General features: G+C 37.5%; 1 protein-coding gene across 1 annotated transcript in view; it reads right to left on the bottom strand.

The window, feature by feature from the left end:
- Nucleotides 1–8,120: 8,120 nt before the first annotated feature.
- Nucleotides 8,121–25,410, bottom strand: part of CDC5L (cell division cycle 5 like) — a 55,550-nt gene continuing 38,260 nt past the window's right edge. Inside the window, exons 15-16 of the mRNA XM_007537381.3 lie at nucleotides 9,205–9,417; nucleotides 8,121–8,516 (exon numbers count right to left, since the gene is read on the bottom strand). Of these exons, the coding sequence (XP_007537443.1) occupies nucleotides 8,412–8,516; nucleotides 9,205–9,417 (318 nt within the window). The 3' untranslated portion in view covers nucleotides 8,121–8,411. The remainder of the gene's footprint in view (nucleotides 8,517–9,204; nucleotides 9,418–25,410) is intronic.

Raw genomic sequence — 25,410 nt, 5'->3', positions numbered from 1 at the left:
ATCCTCTATCAAAGGGGAAAGAAAAAATGGTTACCAGGAGCTGTGGAGTCACTATGCAGGCACCAAGTACCAAAGATAACCCTGGTGGCTAAAGAAAAATGAATTTCGAACACAAAACTATAGTTGGCAGATGGTTGTTGTGGTTGTTGTTAGGAAGAAAGGAGTTCTCTTTGGAGTAATCCAATAGCATCTCCATCATAGTTTGCATACTTTTATTCTCAGGTATTGAGTTTCCCTGCAAAAGATATTCTGAAGCAGACTAAATTATTTACCCTTCAATTAATCAATGATAAACCTTTTAGAGGTAGAGTACATGAATCACTTTAAAAATTTGGCCCATGGGTGTAGTTTATTATACCAAAAGGACTCTGGGGGAGTAGAGAAACTGAGGAGGTGGGGAGGGCTTTGGGGTCCTGGTGGGTGCATGAAGGTGGCAAAAGGCCCAAGCTGGGGGTGTTTTGTAGAAACCTACTATGGGGAGATGAGAAATTGTACCTGTATGTCAACAATGAACTGTAAACAATTAACCTCCTCCCATAAAATGATTTTGAAAAATAATAAAGACCAACAGAAACCTAGTCCAACCTAGTAGGATCCAAGATTAGAATCCCTATTATAAACTAATTTATAAATTTAATTCCATCTCTGCAACCTTAATTCCCCTTTGGCTAGGTAACATTGCATATCCAAAGACCCAGGTACTTTTCAAACAATTTGAAATACTGTCTTTGGTTAGACCCTGAAACTGGTTTGACTTTAATTGCATCACATTTAAATTCTGAAGTGTATTATGAATAAAATGTTACAAGATACCAAAAATATGGTCCAAGGTGCTGCATTAAGCTAGAATAATCTTTGAGTAGACTGATTCACATGCTCTCAATGGAAAGGGCAGAGGCAGAACATCTCTCAACCTCTTTTCAAAAAAGGAATAAATTGGACCAGGCAGGTGGCTCAACAATAAAGCATATGCATGAGAATACTGGTTCAATTTCCAGCAGCACAGGAAAAAAAGTTAACTTGAAAAAAAACCTGCAATTGTATTTACATAAAATGAATAACAGAAGAGAACAGAGGTAATTTTTTTTTTTTAAAGGAAAGCCTCAGCAATCTGGAATACCACATAACCTTAAGACAGCTATCTACCAAAACCAATGGCATAATACCTATAAAAATACACTCTTAACTGTGAAAGAGAAGTTAAAAAGACAGGAAAAGATACAACATGCAAACACTAATGATAACTAGAGTAGTGATATTAACACCAAACAAAGTAGGCATCAGAATAAAGAGGACATTTTATGACAAAATACACAATTCATCAAGACAACATAGTTCTAAATGGTATTCAGACTGTAACTTCTAAGTAGAAACAAAATTTGACAGAACCAAAAAGCAGTATATGTAAATCAATAATTACAGCTGGCAGCTTCAACACCTTCCAGAACTTATAGGACAAGTAGACAGAAGGAAAGCAATTAAAAGACACACACACACACAAATTTTAAAATTAATGTGACCTAGATGATATTTATAAAATACTACAGCTTGTAGAATACTTATTATTTACAAGTGAACAAGGTTCATTCATTTATTTATAAAAAAAAAAGTCATATATTTAAAAAAAAAAAGTCATATTTTTTAAAGTAAAAAGAAACAGGTAAGCTTAATTTTAATCATGTATTTTATTTAGCCTACTATATCAAAAATATTCTTATTTCAACATGTAAACAGTATAAAAGTTTATTGAGATGATTTACATTTTTTGCATACTATCTTCCAAATCCCGTAGCATATCTCACTTTGAAACTGCAACATTTCAAGTACTCAAGAGTCACGTGTGACTAGCGGCTACCATACTGGACAGTAAAATACTAAATGGTAAATTAACAAATGCTACAGCTGGTAATGTCAGTACTCATCTATTACTAAGTTGTTTTTCCCAAAGGAAAAGAATTTTGCTAAAAACCAAAGATGTTTGAAACATCTGGGTCTAACAAAGTGATCAAGGTCGTTAATGTACCTTCAAGCTTTTACTCCCTTCCCCTCACCCACTAATGCAGTAAGCAAAAATCAAAACACTTCCTAATTCTACTTTCTTCAAGTAGGTCTGACACTCATTCCCTAAGCATCTTTTGGTTAAGTTAGGGTTCTGTTCTTAGGTCTGATAAAAATTCTGTTGTCTCACTGATTTCTCCTGCAGATACAACAGCACACAGGTCTGTGTCTACCAGATGTTTATTCCTCCTGTTTATTATTTTGGAGTTCATCTAATTATGTTGTGAATGTTTTCTGGGGTATCTTGGTCACTACATATTTATGTGAGCAGTTAAGAAAATTTAAAAAAAAATCTGGCCATCAATCCACAGCAATTTGATTTTGTATAATATATAGATTTTAGAGGACTGATTTAAAGGAGTAATACAGAGCTGTCAGAAGGATAAGGAAATACTTATAACAAATGCTCTAAGAACAAGAGCTTAGGCAGAAAGATGACAAACCTGGCTCCGAATTCAAAGATTGGCCACCAGACACAACTACCAGATGAAGTAAGTGACTCTGAATAGGAAATTAGGATATACACCCTGGAAATTCCCCCAGAAATGCATACAGTCCCTGGACCACAGCATAAAATACTAGTAGAATCAAAACTGATTTTTTTAGGCAACAGATTCATTCTTAAGTCAACTGCTAAGAAAAATAAAGCTTTGAGTGTGATTTTGGGAAACAAAGTTATTGTATTGGCTCCAAATCCACCCTTTTGCCTTGCTTTGTAATACTTGGGCTGCAACTAGTAAACACATCTCCTTCACTAGAACATCAAGTACAGCTAGATGGCAAAAGGTTTCACTTCACTTCCATTGTTTTGCCTTCTTATTCCTACTGTCAGTAAGTGACTTTCTTACAAGTAGGAAACTCCCACCTGTAAGAGACATGTGAAAGGACAAATGGTCACTCCAGAGTTTTGTTAGGGCTCCAACTTTATTCCAAGTGTCACTGGCACCCTAGCAAGTGATATCCTAACAAGTTTCCATAGCCCTCTCCTAATACCTCAAACTTCCCCATCCAGTGGGCCACACACCACACCCCTCTTCAAATAAGACTTCAATCTTAAGTCACTGGGGGGAGGAAAGGGCTCTTTCACGTGTGTTCCTTCCTTGGGCTCCCTCAGTCCACACTGTCCATGAGCTGCTCCTTACCTCCGCTATCCTGCATTCTTCAGTGATATCTTTGTTCCTCTCGATAGTTAATCCCATACTAGTTAATAATTCTTTATACTAAAATTTCCCTGTCCAAATTACTGGTATGGTTTCTTTCTCCTGAGTCCTAAATGGTACCATAATCATTTGTAAAATTTAAAAGAGGATGTATATTTTCTAATCACTAAGAAAATTGAAGCCAGGAAATTATAGTTCATTTAGGAAATGAGAGGAATCAGTGAGAAAGAATAAGACAAGATCACAGAAGACTAAAGTTAGTAATTAACATAAAAGCAAATGGATCACACACCCCTATTAAAATGCAAAGACTCTCCAAATGGGCAAAAACACCAAACCCAATAATACATATTGCATAAGAAACAACTAAAATCATATAAAAGTTTAAAATGAAAGAACAATTTGTAGAGAAAATATAAACAAAAAGGAAATATTCTACTACCAAAGGAAGCAAAACTCAAGGCAAAAAGCATAAATAGGACAACTATAGACCATTAAGTCCTTAAAATATCTAATACACACACACAAGTACTTATATACTAAGTAATAGCATCAAAACAAAGCAAAAGGTCTAGACAATTGAGAGAAAAAAGGAAGAAAATTTAAGAAACACTATTAATTAGTCTATAGTAGTTAATAACAAAACACAAATAAATAAAATCTGATTATCATTCAACTGGATGAACAAATACATCTTCATTTCTGTCCTATTCAAATTAAACCCAGTCAACGTCCATGTTCAGCGGGGAAGCAGTTACAGAAGCCAGACCTTCCACCTTCTGCAACCCACAATGACCCTGGGTCCATGCTCCCAGAGGGATAGAGAATGGGAAAGCTATCAGGGGAGGGGGTGGGATATGGAGATTAGGTGGTGGGAATTGTGTGGAGTTGTACCCCTCATACCCTATGGTTTTATTAACTAATCCTTTCTTAAATAAAAAAAAATAATAAAAATAAAAAAAGAAAATTAAAAAAAAAAAAGAAAATATCCACAGAACACTTCTTAACTGACAGGTCCCAAAACACCAATAAATGCTAAACTAAAAATGCCATAATATTATCTTTTCACAAGGTAAGAGAAAAAAAAAATCCTACAATTAGCAAGAAAAAAAGGAGGGGAGAAAAATCCAACCACACGGATATTATAAACAGCCTTAATACTCGAGCCAAAAATTTGACCTAAAACACAATGATAAAACTACTTAGAAACCAAGATACAACAATACAGTCCGGGGAGATGTGAACAAACATATTTGAAAATATTAATAACCAAAACAAGTCAATGTACTCACTTTTATACAAACAAAAACTAAAATCAGCATCACACTCAACAAGTTAAACAGTAGAATAAAGGAAATAACAGATGTAAAGTGACATTTTAAAGTAAGATCAAAACTGATAAACAATACAAACATTGGCTTTTTAAAGGGAGAACATCTTTACCAAGTCCAATCAAGAAAAACAAGAATTGACAGAATTAAGAAAAAAAAAAAAAACCTTAGAACTCAGAAGTATCGATTTTAATAGAAAAGGTGGGAGTCGGGCAGTAGCACGTGGTGCGAAGCTCAAGGACGAGAGTAAGGATCTCAGTTCGAGCCTCTGGCTCCCCACCTGCAGGGGAGTCGCTTCACAGGTGGTGAAGCAGGTCTGCAGGTGTTTATCTTTCTCTCTCCTTCTCTGTCTTCCCCTCCTCTCTCCATTTCTCTGTGTCCTGTCCAAGAACAACAATAAAATAACAAGGGCAACAAAAAGGGAATAAATAAATACCAAAAAAAAAAAAAAAGACTTCTTTTTCAATCTCTATAAAATTCTGTAACAAACCTTTACATTTCACCAAAATGTTTTCTGGAAAAGTATAAATCACTTAAATTCAGTTAAAAAAAAAAAAAGGAAACCTCAAAATATTAAACAACTAAATTATCAATAAAGTGGGTCCAAAAATGGCTCTCAACACAAAGGTTTGATAAGCAAAGTTCTTCAATCTTTGATGAAAACAAATCACTGCCACATAATTGCTTAATACACAGAAAAAGATAAAGTTACCCTTCCCACTTTATAAAGCCAGCAGAACTCCTATGTCAAAATCTGGAAGATAGCTCAAAAGACAGATCTCACTTATATAAATGTGGAACTCTCCTAAATAAAAGTATTACCAAATTAAATTCTAAGTACTAATATAGCAGTAATCTTAAGAGAAACGTATTTCAAAAAACATCACATATTTCAAAATAATTTTCCAAGAAAAATAAAAGTAAAAACCAGGGGGATGCATGGCTGAACAATATAAGTCTACAATTGTACTGTATTTCTTTGAGACTGGTTTTTATTATATTCACATGATTCCTATTTCAAAATCATGTGGTAGAGGCTTTGGTAGAGGCTGAGGGATGTTCTCTTGGCTCTTTTTTTAAAAATTTTTTAAATAATATTTATTTATTGGATAGACAGGCAGAAATCGAGAGGAGGAGGGGAGACAGAGAGGGAAAGAGACAGAGAGACACCTGCAGCCCTGCTTCTCCACTCGTGAAGCTTTCCCCCTGCAGGTGGGGACCAGGGGTTTGAACCTGGGTCCTTGTGTACTGGAATATGTGCGCTCAGCCAGGTGCGCACCATCGCCCGGCCCCTTCTCTTGGCTCTTTATCATACTTAATTTCTGTCTGAGTTACTGAGACTTGAGCATTCTTTTAAACACTAGTTTAACACTACTGCTTAATAATTGCCTGTAAGAGAATATGATAAATGCGAATGTTGAACAGTCACCACACTAGAAATGACGGCAAAGAAGCGTGGACTGTACAGAGTATTAACAAAAGAGGATGATGACATTTCCCAGTTAAAACTGTACTATCATATGACAAAACTACATTTCTTAAATAACCATTTTCAAGCTATGTGAATTACTTCAAATTTTATAAGCAAAGTGTCTTTATTAACATTATTTGACCACCTATTTTAAACCCATGTAATGCAAGTCTACAGAATATGCAAGTAAACTGTACATCTAATATTTTCTTTAATCTACTTGATTCCAGGAGTTCCAAAGTGTGCAATGTTGGAAAAGCATATAACACTGATGAAACAAATGAGAGTGAGGGGGAGACTACAATCAGATGCCCAAAAAATAATTTGACAAAATCCAGAGCCATTACTAATTCAAATTCTTTAAAAGCTAAAAATAGAGGAATTATTTCCTTTCTAGATAAAGAATACCTAACTCAAAGCAGCCAACTTAAAGGTAAAAAACAAAACAAAAAAAAAACATTATGGAAATTACCATTAAATCAGAAACTAAAGAATGTCTACTATCACCACTGTTACGTTGTAAACATTTCTGCTGTGAAAACGTAATAAAATTTAAGCTACCAGAAGAAATAGTATTCACAGATAGCATCAATATATTTCCTTAGAAACTTACATAAAACAACTGGGAAGAGAACTAGAATGACTGTGTACCAGAAGGTGGTTCTAAAACAAATCTTGTTGTGTCATTTATTTGCTTATAGACTTTTCATAACTATCCATCATAGTTGGAATGGTCTGCCCCTGTCTGTCTCCTCCCCTCTATTTCTAAGATACAAGCTCCTTACTATATATAGTCTTATACAAGCAGGTCTTACTCAAATGCCATGGACACTAGTCAGTCTTACTTTCTCCAAGGTACTAAAGGGGGTTTGTGCAAATTTAGCATTCGGTCTAGGTTGTTTCTCCCTTAAATTTCATAATTTTGGTTCTTTCCACAACATCAAACACTTAATTTGACCTCAAATAACTACACAGTCACTATAACCCACCAACCTTCTCTTGGGAGAAGGAGGTGGTCACTTCAGACCAACTTTCGCAAATAGAAAGAGACTAAGAGACAGAGAGAAAGGCACTAGAGCAGGAAAGCTTCCTTCAGTGTGGTGGGGGATGGGATGGGAGGGATCAGCAAGAAGTAGAGTTAGATGCATAACAAAGCAAGTGAACTATTGGAGTGCTGTCTTTCCTACCACACCACCCTATTTTAATGCCCTCTGTAAGATCCAAAGTTCACAGGAATTAGACATACAGGGAAAATTCTCTTTTCTCTACATTTAATATCTCCCCTCACTGATGTTACCTCCATGAGAGCAAGAACTCTATCTTAATAATCATTTCCAATTGAAATAAGTACCTGGCACATTAAGAAGCCACTCAGGAAACATACAAATTATAATTATTTGAGATTCTCGATAGACTAAGTTCCACAAAACAGGAGCCACATCTATTTTTAGTTGTTCTTTCTCCAGAACTATGACAGGATACCTGATGAATTAAATGAATTAACTCCTCCCTTATCACTTTTAGTTGCTAATAGTCTAAAGTTAGGCAAGCAATTCTGATGAGTTAACATATATTCTTGGACTATGTTGAACTTGTAATCAACTACCATAAAATTAATTCATATGAAACTGTTAAAAGTTAAATTTCTTCCTACCTGTCAGCTCTCCAAATGCAAAATGTGTGACTGGCTTAAGATTAATGCAGAGCTCGAGTAAAATTTAATAGCACAGTTATGATTAATCTTAAAATGCCTGTCTGAAAAAAATTTATAGTAACATGTCAAGAAAAAGCAAATCTGAGTCCCAATTCATAAACTATATTAAATAGCTAAGCAGACAAGAAACCTTCATTAAAGTTATACTTTTAAAAAATGAGTTATTAAGTCAGTCTACCTTGGAATGTAAAGAAATGAACATTCTATGCTAGATTGGTCAAAACTAACAAAGCTATGAAAGAACTGTCTCTTAAGAATGTAAGACACTAGATCTCTATTTAGATCACCAGAGACTTACTCATTTAACATGACATAAAGTACATACTTGCTGGTTTTGTGGACACTCAAAATATCTAGTTACCTCAAACAAAAGGCTACATTCTCAATTCTTTATATGTTGTTTTTATTCAGTTTACTCACAGGCAGCACTTTAAAAACAGGCTTTTATAATTAAAGGCCAAAATGAAAAAAATGATCATCTTAATAATTTAAACCTTAAAATGTTCTGTGGAGTTAAAGTATTTATACACAGAATGTATAAGATTGATATAATTTCAAATAAACACCTAATCCACAGATGGTGGGCAAATTTGTCAGTGAAGATAAACATCAGCTTCAGCCTTCCAGAGTATGACAAAACAGCAATTAATTTATATTATGAGAATGTAAATTATGTCTCAGAACTTGGATTTTAAAGACTCTTTCTCCACCAGTAAATCAGCATATCTATGCTGGAGCTCTTTTTCTCTGTCCTCTTGTCGTTGAACATCCTCTTTTAGACACTTAAGGAGACAAAAAATATTAAATAATTACTATTATGTAAACACACTGAAACTTACAAGCATTTTCTAGCACTTTATTTACAACTAGCTAAGTTGTGATTCTTAAGAGGTATTATTCTACCAAAGAAAAATGCAAATATAACCTTTGATTGATATAACTATAATCAATTTGAAAAATTTCTGCTATGAGTTCCAATAAGCCAGTAGCATGTACTCACACATGCACTTAAATAAGCCCCAGCTGTCCTTTACCTGGGCAGGGGAAAATAAAATTAAACCAAATCTGGCCAAAGGATATTAATGCTTTGGAATGACTATCCCCAGCTGTCTGAGCAACAAAATGAAGACATTGGCTTAATGTACCACTGAGTGCTATGTACCTGGGATATAATTAAGTTTGAGGAGGACAAATAGCTAGGGTTGCTTATCCCACTTTATAGTGTATTTATAAACAAATCCAAAAATTAGTATAGGAAAAGTTTTTGTATTCAACACTGCTCTGGTCTGTCCCTCTATAAACAGGCAACTCTAGATTAAAAAGTCAGAAACGTTAGGCTTTCATTGAAAAAAGCCAGGCAGTATCAACTTGGGAGACAGCCTGCACAGGAAGAAGAAAAAGAAAATGGGGAAGCCCAGCTAATTCCTTGCAGCTCTCTTTCTTAACAATACTGTGAAAGAATAATATTACCTCTAGCCTCCGGGGAATGGCAGAGTCTTCATGTTTCTTGAGTTCTTCAAAAGTGCGTAACTCCAAGTGAGCCTGTTCAATTTGGTCCCATAAATCATTTAACTGTTTCATGAGCCCCATAGCACGAGACTGGTAACCCCCAAGCAAAATTTTCATCTTCTTTTCCATCTTCGCAGCTCTCTTGGCTTCTGTTGTCATGTGACCCCTATTTATCTGTGGGGGGTGGCAAATAAGCATGTAAGAAAAACAAACTAAATAAGAGAACCAAAAAGGCACTATTGATTCACTTAATGTCTCAAAGCAAAAGTCCTTTAGAGTCCCCTGTACTTTAGTTGCTGTAATACAAAATTAAACTTAATAAGAGTATGTCCTATACGTGAAGGGATTTTTAGAATTCAGTCTAATTTTTTTCCTAATAGAAATTAAAAGGGGAGGTGGGGGAAGAGAGGGAGAAAGATATGTATCAGCAGCACTGCTCCACCACTTCTGAAGTTTCTTCCTCCCTGCTGTAAGGACTGGGGGCTTGAACCTGAGTCCTTGCACGTAGTAACATGTACACTCAGTGGGTGTACCACTGCCTGGAACTTCCCAATAATCTTTTTCTTATATCTTCACCCATATATCCATCTCAGAGAAGGCTTGAATTTCATAGGATAGAAAAGACTGTTCCGTACTTCTAAAAATAACTCCTACCATCACTATTCAGCATAGACTTTCGAGACTAGCAGAGATCTATGTTCACCACTTGTATCTCAAAAATGTTTGCTTCTTTATTACACAACACATCTTTATTAGCCAAATAATACCCACTTAATATACCACAGTTGTGATCAAACATAACCTCCTCAAACTATAAGATCACTAGGTTATTGTTATGTCATAGTCCATAATTTGGAAAAGCCCACAAGAGAAAGTTTGACAACTAATTTTTCTGTTAACTTTTCAGAAGTGAAAAAACACCATAAAATTAAGAGAAACAACAATTTTCCTAATAAATGTGTATAATGAACCTAGGTGTGCTGTCTCCTCAGATCATCCCTCTCTGTCCTATCCAACAATGACGACATCAATAACAACAATAACTACAACAGTAAAACAAGGGCAATAAAGGGCAATATTAAAAAAGAAAGGAAGGAAGGAAGGAAGGAAGGAAGGAAGGAAGGAAGGAAGGAAGGAAGGACAGGTGTGCAATGCAGAATCCCATCAGCAAGGTGTCAACCTTGTTTGAGTCCATCTTCTATAACCTACAATATACTTCACATCTTTTAAAAGCAACTGCAGGGAAGTTGGGCAGTAGTGCAGCTGGTTAAGCACACGCGGCACAAGGACTGGAGTAAGGATCCCAGTTCAAGCCCACAGCTCCCCACCTGTAGGGGAGTCACTTCACAAGCGGTGAAATAGTTCTGCAGGTGTCTATCTTTCTCTCCCACTCTGTCTTCCCCTTCTCTCTCCATTTCTTTCTGTCCTATCCAACAATGATGACAACAATAATAACTACAACAATTAAAAACAACATGGGCAACAAAAGGGAATAAATATTTTTCAAAAAGGAACTGCAAATGCTCTTCAGCATACATTTATAATCATGAGATGAAATTTTAGAAAGAAGTATTATATTTTTATTTTTTTAATTATCCTTATTTATTGCCTAGAGACAGAAGTCAAGAGGGAAGGGGGAGATAGAGAGGAAGAGATATAGACGCTTGCATTACTGCTCCACCACTTGCAAAACTCTCCCCCTGCAGGTGGGAACCCAGGACTTCAACCAGGGTCCTTGTGCACTGTAACATGTGTGTAACCAGGTGTACATATATGTAACCAGGTGTGCCACTGCCTGGCCCCTAGGAAGAATTATTAAAATCTGTTTTACGTTTTAGTTTCTTTGCAACAGTCTTTTCCTCCCTGAACTTCTCTCTTATGCCCCTCCCTACCACTACCCACTTTCAAACCAGTTCCACTGAGTGGCATCTATAAGCAATCAAAACTAAGTAATTATAATCAATATAATCAATACTCAGACACACTCTAATTCACAATTATGCAAGAGTGCCCTATAAGAGTCAGTGCAGCATCTTATAGAAAGATATCTTTTTCTGAATACCATAGTAAAACACTGTCAAACATAAAATACTTTTATTATTAAAACTATGTACAGAATCTTTATAATATTTAAAAACAATAAAATCACCAAAAACACTAATTTCCATAATAACTTTTAAACAATCACTTTAATGTGTAACATCTGACTTTAAAACAAATGTGTTGCTCTCAGCACTTTAGGTTAGACCATATAAGAGCAGAGGCAGAGGGGCCAGGTGGTGGTGCACCTGGTTGGGCTCACATGATGTTACAATGCGCAAGGACCCAGGTTCAAGCCCCTGGTCCCCACCTGCAGGGGGAAAGCTTCACAAGTGGTGAAGCAGTGCTACAGATATCTCTCTGTCTCTCTCCCTCTCTATCACCGCATTCCCTCTCAGTTTCTGACTGTCTCTATCCAAAAGATAAAGATTAAAAAAAAAAAAAGAGCAGAGGCAGAAGACAGTTCATCAGGAAAGGTACATTACTTTCGTGGACATAGCCCAGGTCCCAGGACCACACGAGAGTGCTACAACAATGGGAGAAACAGACACGTGCAGACCTGCTTCACCACTCATGAGAGAAATTGAGAGGGGAGGACATAGAGAGGGAGAGAAAAAGATAGACACTGCACTGCAGACCTGCTTCACCACTCATGAAGCATCCCCCTTGCAGGTGGAGAGCAGGGGCTCAAACCCAGGTCCTTGCACATGGTAATATGTGTGCTTACCCCGGTGCATCACTGGCCAGCCCCCCACCCCCCAACACACATTTTACTATGCCTGAGTTTGAGCACTCTGGCCACCACATGGGAAGCTTCACCAGCTGTGAAATGGTACTGTGGTGTCTCTCCTCCCTCTCTTAACTACTCTCTTTTGGGGGGGGGGGGCAAGATCATAAGAATTGGTGGAGCCCCAGAAATACCTCTGGTGGCAATAAGTAAATAAGCTGCTTACCTCTAATAGATAGCAAATCAAAACAATTTCTGTGGCAATAACTCATTTCCTCATAGTTCCAAAATTCTGAGCGAAAGTCAGGCAACATAATATAGTAGGTAAGAGTGAGTCATAGTATCCAGCACTATCACCCAACTTACCCTCAGAGCTCTGAGGTGCTACACGTTATTTACCCTATTTCTCCACAATAAAATGGCAGCTAGAGAAGGGAGGATACAGAATGACCTCACTCATAGGTGGGACTAAAAAAGGGGGGGGAGCTGAGTAGTGGCATACCTGCAGAGAGAAAGCTTCAGAAGCTATGAAGCACTGCTGCTGGTATCTTTCTTTCTCCCTCTCTATCTACCCCTCCCCTTTCAATTTCTCTCTGTCCCATCAAACAAGAGGGAAAAAGTGGCTGCAGGAAGCGGTGGATTCATCATGTAGGCATCTAGCCCAAACAATAACCCTGGTAGCAATAAGACATAATAATAATAATAATAGTAAAAGAAAAAGAAAAAATATATAGGGTGAAACTTTAATTGCAATCTGCTGCAGCAGAGCCAAGGACTCTAAAGGGAGAAAAGGAGGAGTTAAGGGGGGAGGAGGGAGCAGTGCCCTACTGTGCAAGAAGATAACAAGTTGGTGATGGGTGGAGAAAAGAAACTATAAACATATAACAATAACTGTCTTGTAAATCATCACTTCCCTCAATAAAGTGAGTTTAAAATAAGTAAAATGGCAGTCACTGTTCAGTCATTATAAAACCTCAGGTAATGTATTTAAAAGTTCTTAGCCACCCATGACCAGCAAAGAGTAAGTACCTGACATATCTTAGCTCCAATCACAATTATATTATATATAGAACTTACAAAAATTATTTTGTAAAAAGAGTTTAATCACTTTACTTTACTCCCTAATAGAGTCTGAGAAGTAAGATTTAAATTCATCTTTAAAATTCTAACTTTAATAAAAGATGACATGGACTGTTTCCTTAAAATAGAGCAAAGAAAAACAGCAGCATCTAAGCAACATGTAGTAGAGCATAACTTTTAAGTCAGTAGTTATCAACTCCTGCTAAGCTTTAGAATTACCTGTAGAGCATCAGGGATACAACATAATGGTTATGCAAAAGACTTTACTGCCTGATGCTCTAAGGACTCATGTTCAAGCCCCTATACCACCATAGGCCAGGGCTAAACAGTGCTCTGGTCTTTCTTCCTGTACCTTTCTCTCTCTCTCATTAAGATAAAATGAAATACTTACAAATAAAATTATCATTAGAGTTCTTTTTTTCATTCTTTTTATTAGATAGGACAGATAGAAACTGAGAGGGGAGGGGAAGGTAGAAAGAGAGACACCTGTAAACCTGCAAGCCTGTTTCACCAGGTGTGAAGCATCCCCCTGCAGGTGGGGAATGGGGGCCTTGCACGTGGTAATGTGTATGCTTAACTGAATGTGACACCAGCCAGCCCCCACCTTCAATTTTTTTAAATTATTTTTATTTAACATTTCAATAATTATTATTTTAACTGCTATCAAAGTTATGGCTGGGACTCAGTTCTGGCATTATGAATTCACTCCTTCCAGAGACCATTTTCTCTCTTTCTTTCTTTCTTTCTTTCTTTCTTTCTTTCTTTCTTTCTTTCTTTCTTTTTCTTTTGCTTTCCTTTCTACTTTGGTTTGATAGGACAGATAGAAATCGAAAGGGGAGGTAGACAGAGAAAAGATAAGACAACTGCAGACCTGTCTGACTGCTCATGAAGCATCCCCCCTGCAGGGGCTCAAATATAGGAACGTGGATTCTTGGTGCAAGCACCAAGCCCCAGTGATAATGCTTGTGGCAATAAAAATAATTAAGTACTATCATCAAATTATTTGGCAATTGGGTTAGCTTTCAAAATCTCATTGTTAGGATTTGCTGTATTATACATAACATCACCATAATTTATGTCCTTTGACATTATTTATATATAGCTGTGTCTTATAGAGCAACGCCACCGGGTGCTTCTGTTCTCCCTGGACTAAGCTTTTAGGAGAGTCAACATTTCAGACCACTGCCTTCTTAAACCTTAAGACAGCAGAAACCTCCCGCTTCCTCTATAAAGCTCATATTTCCCCCAGTCCTGGAACCTCTAGGGTGGGGTTCACTTTCCTGCATGCTTCTCTCAATTCATACCAACTGACACTGCATCTGCTGAGCCCAACCTAATCAACTCAACGAGTACCAACCACCTCGGCATGCTTCACTTCAAACTATGTCCAAAGATGTCAGGCGTGGAATATCAACCCTTCAGCCTCTTTACTCGGGTGAGACCTTTTCTTTCTCATAGGATTTTCTAATTCCATTTTGGGTGATTCACTTCATAACAAAGTCCCAAAACCTAGATATAGACAAGGTCCCATGGGGCAGGATATATGTTCACATGTAAATTAGGGCAAAATATATACCTGAAAGCAAAAGTGCACGATAGTCTACAGTGAGTCAATATATGCAGCAAACAAGTAGAAAGACCTAAAAAGACACCATCAAGTTCCCAATGAAAAAGTGTCTGCTTAGACTTAGATACCCTCCTCACCTACTTCCTATTACACTTTCCTCAGTCACTCCAAAGCTAACCTTCTCAAAAGTAAGAACTGCAAAAGCTGAATAGGGGCAAGAAACTGGCATACTTTAATGATGACTCTTTAGTCACCATCAGCTGGGGCCCTAGTTGGGGAGTCCTGTGATTCCCAAACAGACATGATGGGCCTAGACCTCAAATAAATCTCTCTCTCCATTGTTATTGGTCATCTCTATCAGGAACAACACAATAGGCCCCATAGGACCTAGCCCTCAAACATGGATCAACAACGGTAGAGAATGTTCTATCCTCTGAAGGGAGGCTGTACAACATACTCTATCTTCCACCTGAGGAAGATGGGTCTATATTGGGGCAGCTTGGAACATACCTACTCATGACCACAGAATGTGAGCTCAGATCTACAGGGATGCAGAGGTCACAAAGGCTCCTAAGATGAATATAGGACCCCGATCAGATCAAATCGATGGGGTTTACAGTCAACAATATTTATACATCTTTCCCATACTTGGGAGCTACTCTTTTCCCTGATCTAGCTTTCTGGTCCTTTTCCTAGTCATGACATCATCTCCCCAGACAATTACTTAGATTCACCAAGATGTCAGGCTCAGGGAAAAACAAACAAACACAAAAACTAGTATAGTCATGGGCCCTTTGGAATATAACTAAAATAGGCCTACTAAATATCTACAAGATGACCCCATCAATATGTCCTGGAGCCCTGCTTCCTCAGAGCCCTGTCCCACTAGGAAAAGAAAAAGATAGGCTGGGAGTAGGGATCAACTGTCAACACCCATGTTCAGTGGGGAAGCAATTACAGAAGCCAGACCTTCCACCTTCTGTACCCCATAATGGCCCTGGGTCCATTGTCCCAGAGGGCTAAAGAATAAGAAAGCTACAAGGACCAGCTCAAGGATCCCGGTTCCAGTCCCCAGAGCCCCACCTGCAGGGGAGCAAGCGGTGAAGCAGGTCTGCAGGTGTGTATCTTTCTCTCCCCCTCTGTCTTCCCCTCCTCTCTCCATTTCTCTGTTCTAACAACAATGACATCAATAACAACAACAATAAAACAACAAGGGCAACAGAAGGGAATAAATAAATATAAAAAAAATTTTAAAAGACTAGGAAAGCTATCAGGGGAGGGAGTGGGGTACGGAGTTCCGGTGGTGGGAACTGTGTGGTGTTGTACCCCTCTTATTCTATGGTTTTTGTCAGTGTTTCCTTTTTATAAATAAAAATTAAAAATAAATAAATAAATACAAGAAAAGACTGCTTAGTCAAATAACTATTTAGTCACTAAAAAGAACACAATTAAGTTAATTTTAACTTAATTACATCTTCCATCTAATTAGTAAAGTGCAAAGGAAGCTATCTGCATGCTTTGTAATATAGTCAGTGTATACTGCTCAATTCCATTTTAAAAGGAAAATAAAGCTTACAGTGGGTGGCCTTTTTCTGGTCCAATAAATCTCAAATACAAGTGTACATGCATATATGAAAGAACCAGAGGTAAATCAGTCCAAACGCCCAGTCCCACATTCAACATACAGAGAAACACTAAAGTTCAGCAGAGTATAAAACCAAACATATAGCGCATAAGTTACTCCATTTTGATAGCTTGTTTTGATGAATGTTTGAAAACTAAGTTGTAAAAAAGGACAACCCACTCCCCCCCAAGGGATTGCTGTGAGCGCCCAAACCAATTACAACCATCAGTTAACCATAAATTTAAGGTGTTTTTCAATTGCCAAGAACACCTGCTATGATTTTAAACTTCAGCCCAGAAAAATGTTACGAAAACTGGACTGTTTAAACATGACTTCCCTCATTGCCACAAACTGTAAACAATACAAACTCCCTCTCCCCTCTCCAATATGACAATAACCCAGTGTCTGGGTCTCCTACCTGGATAGTGACAGCTGAAGCCCAGCTGACCAAGCTCTCTGGCTCCTGAGTTTACCAATGCTGTACTCTCCCTGCACCATTTGGTTTGCTTGATATCAAACTACTCAATCTGCTTTCCTTTGTGTGTTATTGAATCAATAAAATCTGACACTATGAAAAGACACAAGTATGAGTATAATACTATTTTTAAAAGCTGTTTTATTTCCTAAGAAATATTGTAATGTTTGCACTTCACAGAGTGTGTGTAAGATATATTGTATATGCAGGTGACCTAAGTTATTGTCTAGGGAGAGAGATGGTGTCATAGTTGGAAAAAAGACTAGGAAGCTGAATCAGGGAAGCGAGTAGCTCCCAAATATGGGGGAAATATATAAATACTGTTAACTGTAAACCCCACAGATTTGATCTGAGGCCCATAGTCAGTCAGCACAGGAGCCTATGTAACCTCTACATCCCTGTAAATCTGATCTGGCATTCTGTGGTCACGGCTAGGAACATTCCAGGATGCACTAATTTCAGGACCCATCATCCTCAGGTGATAGGTAGAGTATGTTGCCCAACCTCCCTTCGGAGAATGGGACATTCCCTACCCTTGTTGATCCACATTGAGGGCCAGGTCTGATAGGGGCCCACAAAGGGGTCCATTATGTTGTTCCTGATGGAGCTGACCAGTGACAGTGGTGAAACGGATCCACTAGAGGTCTAGGCCCACGATGTCTGTGTGGGAACCCCAGGGCTCCCTGACCAGGGCTCCAAGTGATCAGATGGCCTGATAGTGATGAAAGAGTCATCATTAAACTATGCCAGCCTCTCATCCTTATTCAGATTTTACAGTCATAAATAATGACAAGGTTAGCTGTGGAGTGATTGAGGGATGTGGAATAGAAAGAAGGTGAGCAGGATATCTAGGTATAAGGAAACACCCGCATGTTAGATGTCAAGCTCAGACAAAAACTAGTTGGGTCATCGGCCCCTTGGAATATACCTAAAATAGACCTACTAGCTTTTTCCAAAACAGAGACCCCAAATCTTCATCTGCAATATTATTGCCTTTAGATTCATGATTAGTCAACAATTTGTTCTGCCTTATATCTTAACTCTTTTTCAACCACCAGGTTCCAACACTATCATGATGCCAACCTGACTTCCCTCGGCAGACAACCCCACCAATGTGTCCTGGAGCTCCGCTTCTCCAGAGCCATGCCCTACTAGGGAAAGAGACAGGCTGGGAGTATAGACCAACCTGCCAACACCCATGTTCAGTGGGGACGCAAATACAGAAGCCAGACTTGCCACCTTCTGCAACACATAATGACCCCTGGGTCCATTCCCAGAGGGACAAAGAATAGGAAAGATTTCAAGGGAGGGGATTAGATACGGAGTTCTGATGGTGGGAATTATATGGAACTGTACCCCTCTTATCCTATGGTGTCAATACTTGCATTTTATAAAGTTTAAAAAAGATATATTGTATATGATATCTATTGCACTGAGTTTCAAATATGTGAGAGAAGCCATAATGATGCATGTACCAAGCAAAGAACCAGGATCTTCAGGCATGGAAGACTACACTCAGTCAGCTTGGCTATTTCCTCAGTTCACACATATACACATGTGCCAATAATTCTTGTACACTCAAGACAGGATTGTGTTCTTGCCACTCATACACACACACACACACACACACACCATTACCTGTCCTGAGGAGCTTGCAAGGCATATTAAAGCCAATGTACCTCTCTACAGAGGAAAAGTGGCAACCAGGAGTAAGAGTCATGCAGGCACGGAGCTTGAGATAACCATGGTAGAAAAAGTTTTTCAAATCTTTATCTGTACTTACAGATAAAAGTCTTACAAAAGCTAGTAGTGGAGTTTAATATTCCATTCACTTATCACAAGTCAAGCCCCCAAATAGTTATAATGAAAACTTGCACACTATGTCAGCACAAACTTTCTAAAATTCACTGTAACTATTAGGAACTTTAAAGTACAACAATACTTAATATAATTACAGTTGACTATATCCAAGATGAAATCCAGTGTGGTCTGGGAGGTGGCACAGTGGATAAGGCATTGGACTCTCAAGCATGAGGTGTCTTGAGTTCAATCCCCAGCAGCACATGTTCCAGAGTTACGTATGGTTCTTTCTCTCTCTATTATTTCTCATGAATAATCAATAAATAAAATTTTTTAAAAGTACAATCCAGTTCAAAAAAAATGAATGAGAATGAATCTGTAAATAAATGTGTAGGGAAATAAATACAATTCACTACACTATTTTAATTACATGATGTCTGGAATTTGCTTCACAAAGAAAGGAAATAATAGATGAAACCAGAGTGGTTATATGTTGATAACTCTCACAGCTGTGTTGGGCAGTACGCCAGCACCTGCCCCCCCAGCTCCCCCCCTGCTTAACGCTATGGTCTACTTACATAATCACTGTTTTATCTGAGAACCACCCTGCCTGCAGGGCACTGGTTTAATCTCACTGGTTCCCACTCTCTTTTTGCTCCACCACTTCTCCTAGTCACATCCTGTTTTCCACCACTAGTTTGCACTCTTTTCGCTCCACCCTCTCTACATCACATCCAGTTTTCCATCCTTCTATTTCCTTCTTGGCGAGTATAAATACAGATGCTCTTCTGATTAAACACACATGGGATTGCCTTCTGGCTCCGAGAGTCCCAGAGTCTCTCCCCTGCAACGCTAGCCCAGCACGAGTTCCTGATCCCTCTACCACGCAGCAGCCTAGGTTGGCTCCAGTCAAGTTCTCTCCAACCCAGAGAGCACTTGCTCGGGAAGAAGCACCCTCAGGCTATCCCAACACAGCTGGTTAATAATACATTCATTATATTAGTAAACTTTGGGGTACATTTGAAAATTCCCACAGTAAGATTTGTTTTTCCTTTTTTCAATTCAACTATCTACTAATACATAAAAGACTACTGTGTTAAGATAATACACCATAAACCATGAAGCATTAACATAATAATTTATTGTAATAAATAATACAATGGAGAAAAATGTATACTTTAACATAAAAAGTATGTATATGAAACAGTAAACTAAATAAAATGTATACTTTAACATAAAAAGTATGTATATGAAACACTAAATAAACTATGTCAAATTCATTTATTCTAGCCAAAATTTGGCCTATAAATCATACTCTATAAATCAATTGAAACTGAAAACATTATCATAAAAACTTATTTACCCTGTTGTTTAAGGTGAAGGGACTTCTAGTTAACAATAGTACCAAGGCAAGTCTCAATAGCATCACAGTGGTATCATGGGAAGATTTCCATTAGTGAAACTATGGTTTGCTATATATATATATACATATATAGAGATAGACAGATAGATAGATAGATAGATATAGATATTATCTCATTAAGTCTTGCACCTCACTTCCATAGATGGGGGGGGGGGACTTATTATCCATCCAAATTTTACAGGTAAACAAACTGATACCCACAGAGGTTAAGTGCCCTGGCAGCACAGTTACTAAATGAAACTAAGCAGTTCTGTCCTACTTAAAATCTAATTCTTTAATTGTCTAAATTTCAGTTCTGAGTATAAATTCCTTTAGTCTATGCACTTAATGTTTCAAATTTGTAAATTGAATTCTGACACTGGGCTTAAACTGTTAAAGCATTTCTAAAAATACCTTTCTTCCCCCCCAAGTACTAAGTTACCTACAACCCTAGAACAGATAGATCAGAATCAACTGGTCCTATCAGTATCTAAGATATAGTTATTTGTAGATAGCATTAAATGACATAAATCATAGTGAGGTTAAGTATGAGGTTTGGGGGCACAGAACTCTGGTGGTGGGAACAATGTGGAATTATACCCTTGTTATCTCATAATTTTGTAAGTCAATATTAAATCACTAATAAAAGAAAATTTTTTAAAAATCTATCCTAAAAAAAAAATCTATCCTGGGAGGGGGTATAGCATAATGGTTATGCAAAGAGATTTTCATGCCTGAGGCTCTCAAGTCCCAGGTTCAATCCCCAACACTGCCATAAGCCAGAGCTGAGCAGTGCTCAGGTAAAAAAAACAAAAAAACAAAAACAAAAAAAACTATCCTATTTAAAATCTATCCTACTTTAAATGTTTTGCCTTCCTCAATTCCTGAAGTGTAAACATACTCAAAGAAATTCTAGTGTCGAACTAAAAGGCTTAATGTCACCAGTTTACTATCCAATTATCCTACACATGTAAAAGCAAGGTCATAATGAAAATATCCATCCATTTTCCCAATTTAGATGCTAGCCTCTCTATGTACTCAGTTTCAAACTCCAGCACTATTATAACTTAGCGTTAAGTGGTACATTGGTCGCTCAAAAAAATAAATAAATAAATCCTTTTCTTAGTTCTATTTAATATTTGAGAAAAGTTTTTACTCTTTTCAGCTTTTATCTTTAAATTCTGAATTTATTCTTAAGCTATAAAACTATAGGAAAATAAGAATCTCTCTAAAGTTTTATAGGGAAAGAGACAATTCACTGACTTAAGAATATAACAGGGGGTCGGGCGGTAACGCAGTGGGTTAAGCGTGTTCATGACATGAGGTACAAGGACTGGCGTAAGGATCCTGGTTCCAGCCCCTGGCTCCCTACCTGCAGGGGGGTAGCTTCACAAGTGATGAAGCAGATCTACAGATGTCTGTCTTTCTTTCCCCCTCTGTCTTCCCCTCTTCTCTCAATTTCTCTGTCCTATCCAACAACAAGAGCAGTGGCAACAATAACAAAAACAAGGGCAACCAACAAGGGCAACAAAATGGGAAAAATGGCTTCCAGGAGCAGTGGATTTGTAGTGCAGGCACCGAGCCCCAGCAATAACCCTGAGGCAAAATAATCATAATAATAATAATAATATATACACACACATATTTTAAGGTAGGGTAGATAGCGTAATGCTTATGCAAAGGGACTCTCATGCCTGAGGCTAAAAAGCCCCAGGTTCAATTCCCCAGACCACTGTAAACCAGAGCTGAGCAGTACTCTGGGGGAAGAAAAGGAAAAAAAAAAAAAAACACAGACAGAAAGAATATAATGAGCAATCATATTTCACAAAAGTTAACCATTATTGAAGACTTTAAATAATAGCAAATAACCAAATTTTCTTTCTCTCCCTTCCTCCCTCTCTTCTGTATTTAGTGAATAAAAAAGTATAGGATAGCAATTTAGTTTGAAATATGATCCTCCCTTTATCCATAAATAGATGAGCATATGTACAAATATTCATCTTTTTTTCATCATAATTAATCATATGTACAAACCCCAAAATATTGAAGGTTATTACGTCTGGATAGTAGTTTTTTTTTCTTCTCTATTTTTTAAAATTTCCTACAAAGTACCAATACTATTTTCAGAAATATGCCTTCATATGTTATTTTTAAAATGCATAGAAGAGAAACTGTCTAAAAAGGACTGGCCAGAGACCAATGGAAAACTGATGGTCCCCAGGAGATGAATCAGTGGAACCATAAGTGTTTCCTCGGGTCATTACAAAAGGGGGCTGTTTGGGACTTATAAAAGTGTAATTGTTACTTTCAAACTCACTAAGTTTGTTAAGGTTACTAAACTTAAGTAATTCCAAAATAAACACATTATCCTGGAGTCTCCAATACTGTCCTCAGTTAAAGTCTGTTACAGTAAGGTTCAGAAATGTTAAGAGCATCCCTCATTAACTCTCACTTGGGGACCCAGAAAATAATTTCAGACTACTGGAAAAACAGGTTTAAGGATACCCAAAATAAATACAGAGCCCATGGCAGCTCTACTTCCTAGGCTATCATGCAGCAGTATGATCCGATAGTAGTATAGATGTGGTTCAGTCACCAAAATGCTCACAAAGTTCATGAGTGACTCTCCCATAATCTCTACGTTGGCCATTAGCATTAAGCTGTATCAGAGAGATCTCCTTTACATTGTTAAAATGTAGATCCAAGTAATTATTGTCAATATCTATTAGAGTTAGCAACCACCAGATTACATTCCTGCAAAGCAAGCTAAGCAGTAAGGCAAGACTTTTTCAAGAATGTACTATACTAACAAAGCAATGATGAGAGCCTAAACTGAGAAATAAGCCACACAAACTGTATGAATACATTTCGGTTCAACACTGAGACATAACAGAAGCCACACATCTGTACCAAGAAGATCTCTGGCCCAGCTCTAGAGTTCATGTTAGAAACAACCACGAAATCTGTCAAAGAAAGCTTTCAAGGATCATGGCAAAAAGCAGAACTTAAGAAAGAAAACATTCCCCATTCTTCACCTCCCACAACACATCCACAAAGGAATATAAGCAAAAGACCACTGGAAAACTGTATACAACATACTTTACTGGCACACTACAATCTTTTACACCTTTTATAATAGCAACACACCTGCTAAGATACTGCAGCATATGTCCATAGTAATATCCATAGCATATACTCCATAGCTTTAAAGAAATATTCAAATAATTGCCCTGCAACCCAGAGAGGTGGCTAACAGAGCTTATGGTTTCCATGTGTCAGTGCGACGATCCATCCCAGGCACTGCATATGTCCACAGCACATAATGTGTTTCTTTCATACACGAAATAAGTCTTAAAAATCAAATTAAAACAACTGCCTGTCAACTTAATCCTCGTCTTGAAGTTTTACTCTTTAAAGTATTAATAAAAAAAATTTTTTTTGTAGGAGGCCAGGCAGTGATGCACCTGGTTAAGTGTACCGTACCCATTACAGTGCGTAAGGACCCAGGTTCAAGCCCTTGGTCCCCACCTGCAGGGGGTACACTTCACAAATGGTGAAGCAGGGCTGCAAGTGTTTCTGTCTCTTTCCCTCTCTACCTCCTCCTCCTCTCTCAAGTTCTCTCTATTCAATAATAAATAAAACATAATAAAGAAGTTTTAAAAACTTCCTTGGTAGCATTGTGTACTGTGCTTAAAAAAAAAAAAAAGGCATTATCTCCCTGAATCTAAGAGTGGAAAGGATAATTTTAAACATTACCATTCAGTAAAGTCTAGGGTCCTCATCAGGGAGATCAGGGAGATAGCATAGTCGTAATACCTTGGACCTACATGCAAGAGATCCCAGATTCAATCCTCAGTTTAGTCAGAACTGAGCAGTGCTCTGCACCCCCCCCCCAAAATGAAAAGTTCTATAAATATACTAGGAAGAATTTTAAATGTGCTATCTGGGTTAAGTAGTTACTTTATTTCCAGGAAATCAATGTTACATAATATTTCTTGACTAAGTTGACTGTGCCAGTAAAATGCAGGGAAAAGTATTACTTCTGGACCTAGTTTCCACCTCTAAGGAAAGCCTTTCCATTTTTATAGCTAGCATGACAAAAATCTGCTTTTCAGCCAAACTTCCTCAATACAGCATTTTAGATACTATTTCAAATACTATTAAATTTAATGGCAAGCCTAAATTCAAACTTCCCATTTCACTTTTGCACCTACTGGAAATTATTTCACTAGAAATAATTATGTATGTCTTCAGACAATTTCCTATTTCCACCTAAAGTGGAAACAAATTAGAACACTTCAAATTCTATTTGCACTTCCCAAATACAGTAATGACTCATTATCTGGCATCTTCAGAAAAATGTCCTCTGCATTAAGGGTTTTCCAGATAACTTAAGTCTGCCTTGCCCCCAGATAGATCCTCAGAGCCCTAGAATAAGGGCAAGCACACCAGGGAGCTTTAGTAATATTCACTGATTAAGTGCGTACAAGTACTAAAGTTCTTCCATCTTAGAGCATTTGATGACAATTTTTCTACACTTAGAATTTTCCCTTAAAATTTTCCCTCAGAATTAAACTTAGAATTAAGTTTGCCCTTTCTTTCTTTCTTTTTTTTTTTTTTTTTTTTTTAAACCAGAGCACTGTTCAGCTCTTGGTTTATGATAGTGTGGAACACTGAACCTGGGACTTGGAGCCTCAGGAATGAAAATCTGTTTGCACAATCATTACGTTATCTCCCCTGCCCAGAAATTAAGTATTTTTTATTAAATCAATTCTCCTCTCCTCGTATACCACTGCACTTATTATGCCTTCAGAAACTATTAAAATGCAGGGCTTTTTGTCAACAGATTGAAATGGTCTTGACATGTTATACTTTCATAACTTTTCCTTTTCTCATATGAGCTGTCATTTCTGTTTGCTGCTGCTGCTGCCTTATTTTACACACAAATGTCTGGCAAGGTTAATTCTGCCTCCATAACACAGTAAAATATAGGGGCTTGGTTATAATTCAGAAGTCTTTCTCATTTAATTCTGACCATAACTACATTCCAATTCTATTTATTTAACATACAAAATCCCTGTACTACCCACCACATTCTACATAAAATCTAAGATGATTCTGTGAGTTTTAAATGAGTATCTTAAAGAATTCTCATTTAAGTCCTAAATTTCAAATATTAATCATGAGCAAAGACTCAAAGACTACTCCAGTATAAACCTCGGGGCATATTTTTTTAAACCATTTAGGAGACACCAACCACGATAAAGCTGGATTTCATCTTGCTTGATAGGTTGTGATAGGGCCATAATTTAGATTCACTGTTCCAAAGTTCATGGCAGCAAAAATCAAACATACTGGCAGCCATGGTGTATTGTGCTTGCACAAAAAGGCATATCTCCCTGAACCTAAGAGTGGAAAGGATAATTTAAGTATAGCATTTAGTTTACATAAT

This window comes from Erinaceus europaeus, chromosome 4, assembly GCF_950295315.1.
Source record: "Erinaceus europaeus chromosome 4, mEriEur2.1, whole genome shotgun sequence".
Classification (NCBI taxonomy): Eukaryota; Metazoa; Chordata; class Mammalia; order Eulipotyphla; family Erinaceidae; genus Erinaceus; species Erinaceus europaeus.
The sequence above is the reverse complement of the archived record's forward strand: the minus strand, read 5'-3'. Positions and strand labels throughout refer to the sequence as shown.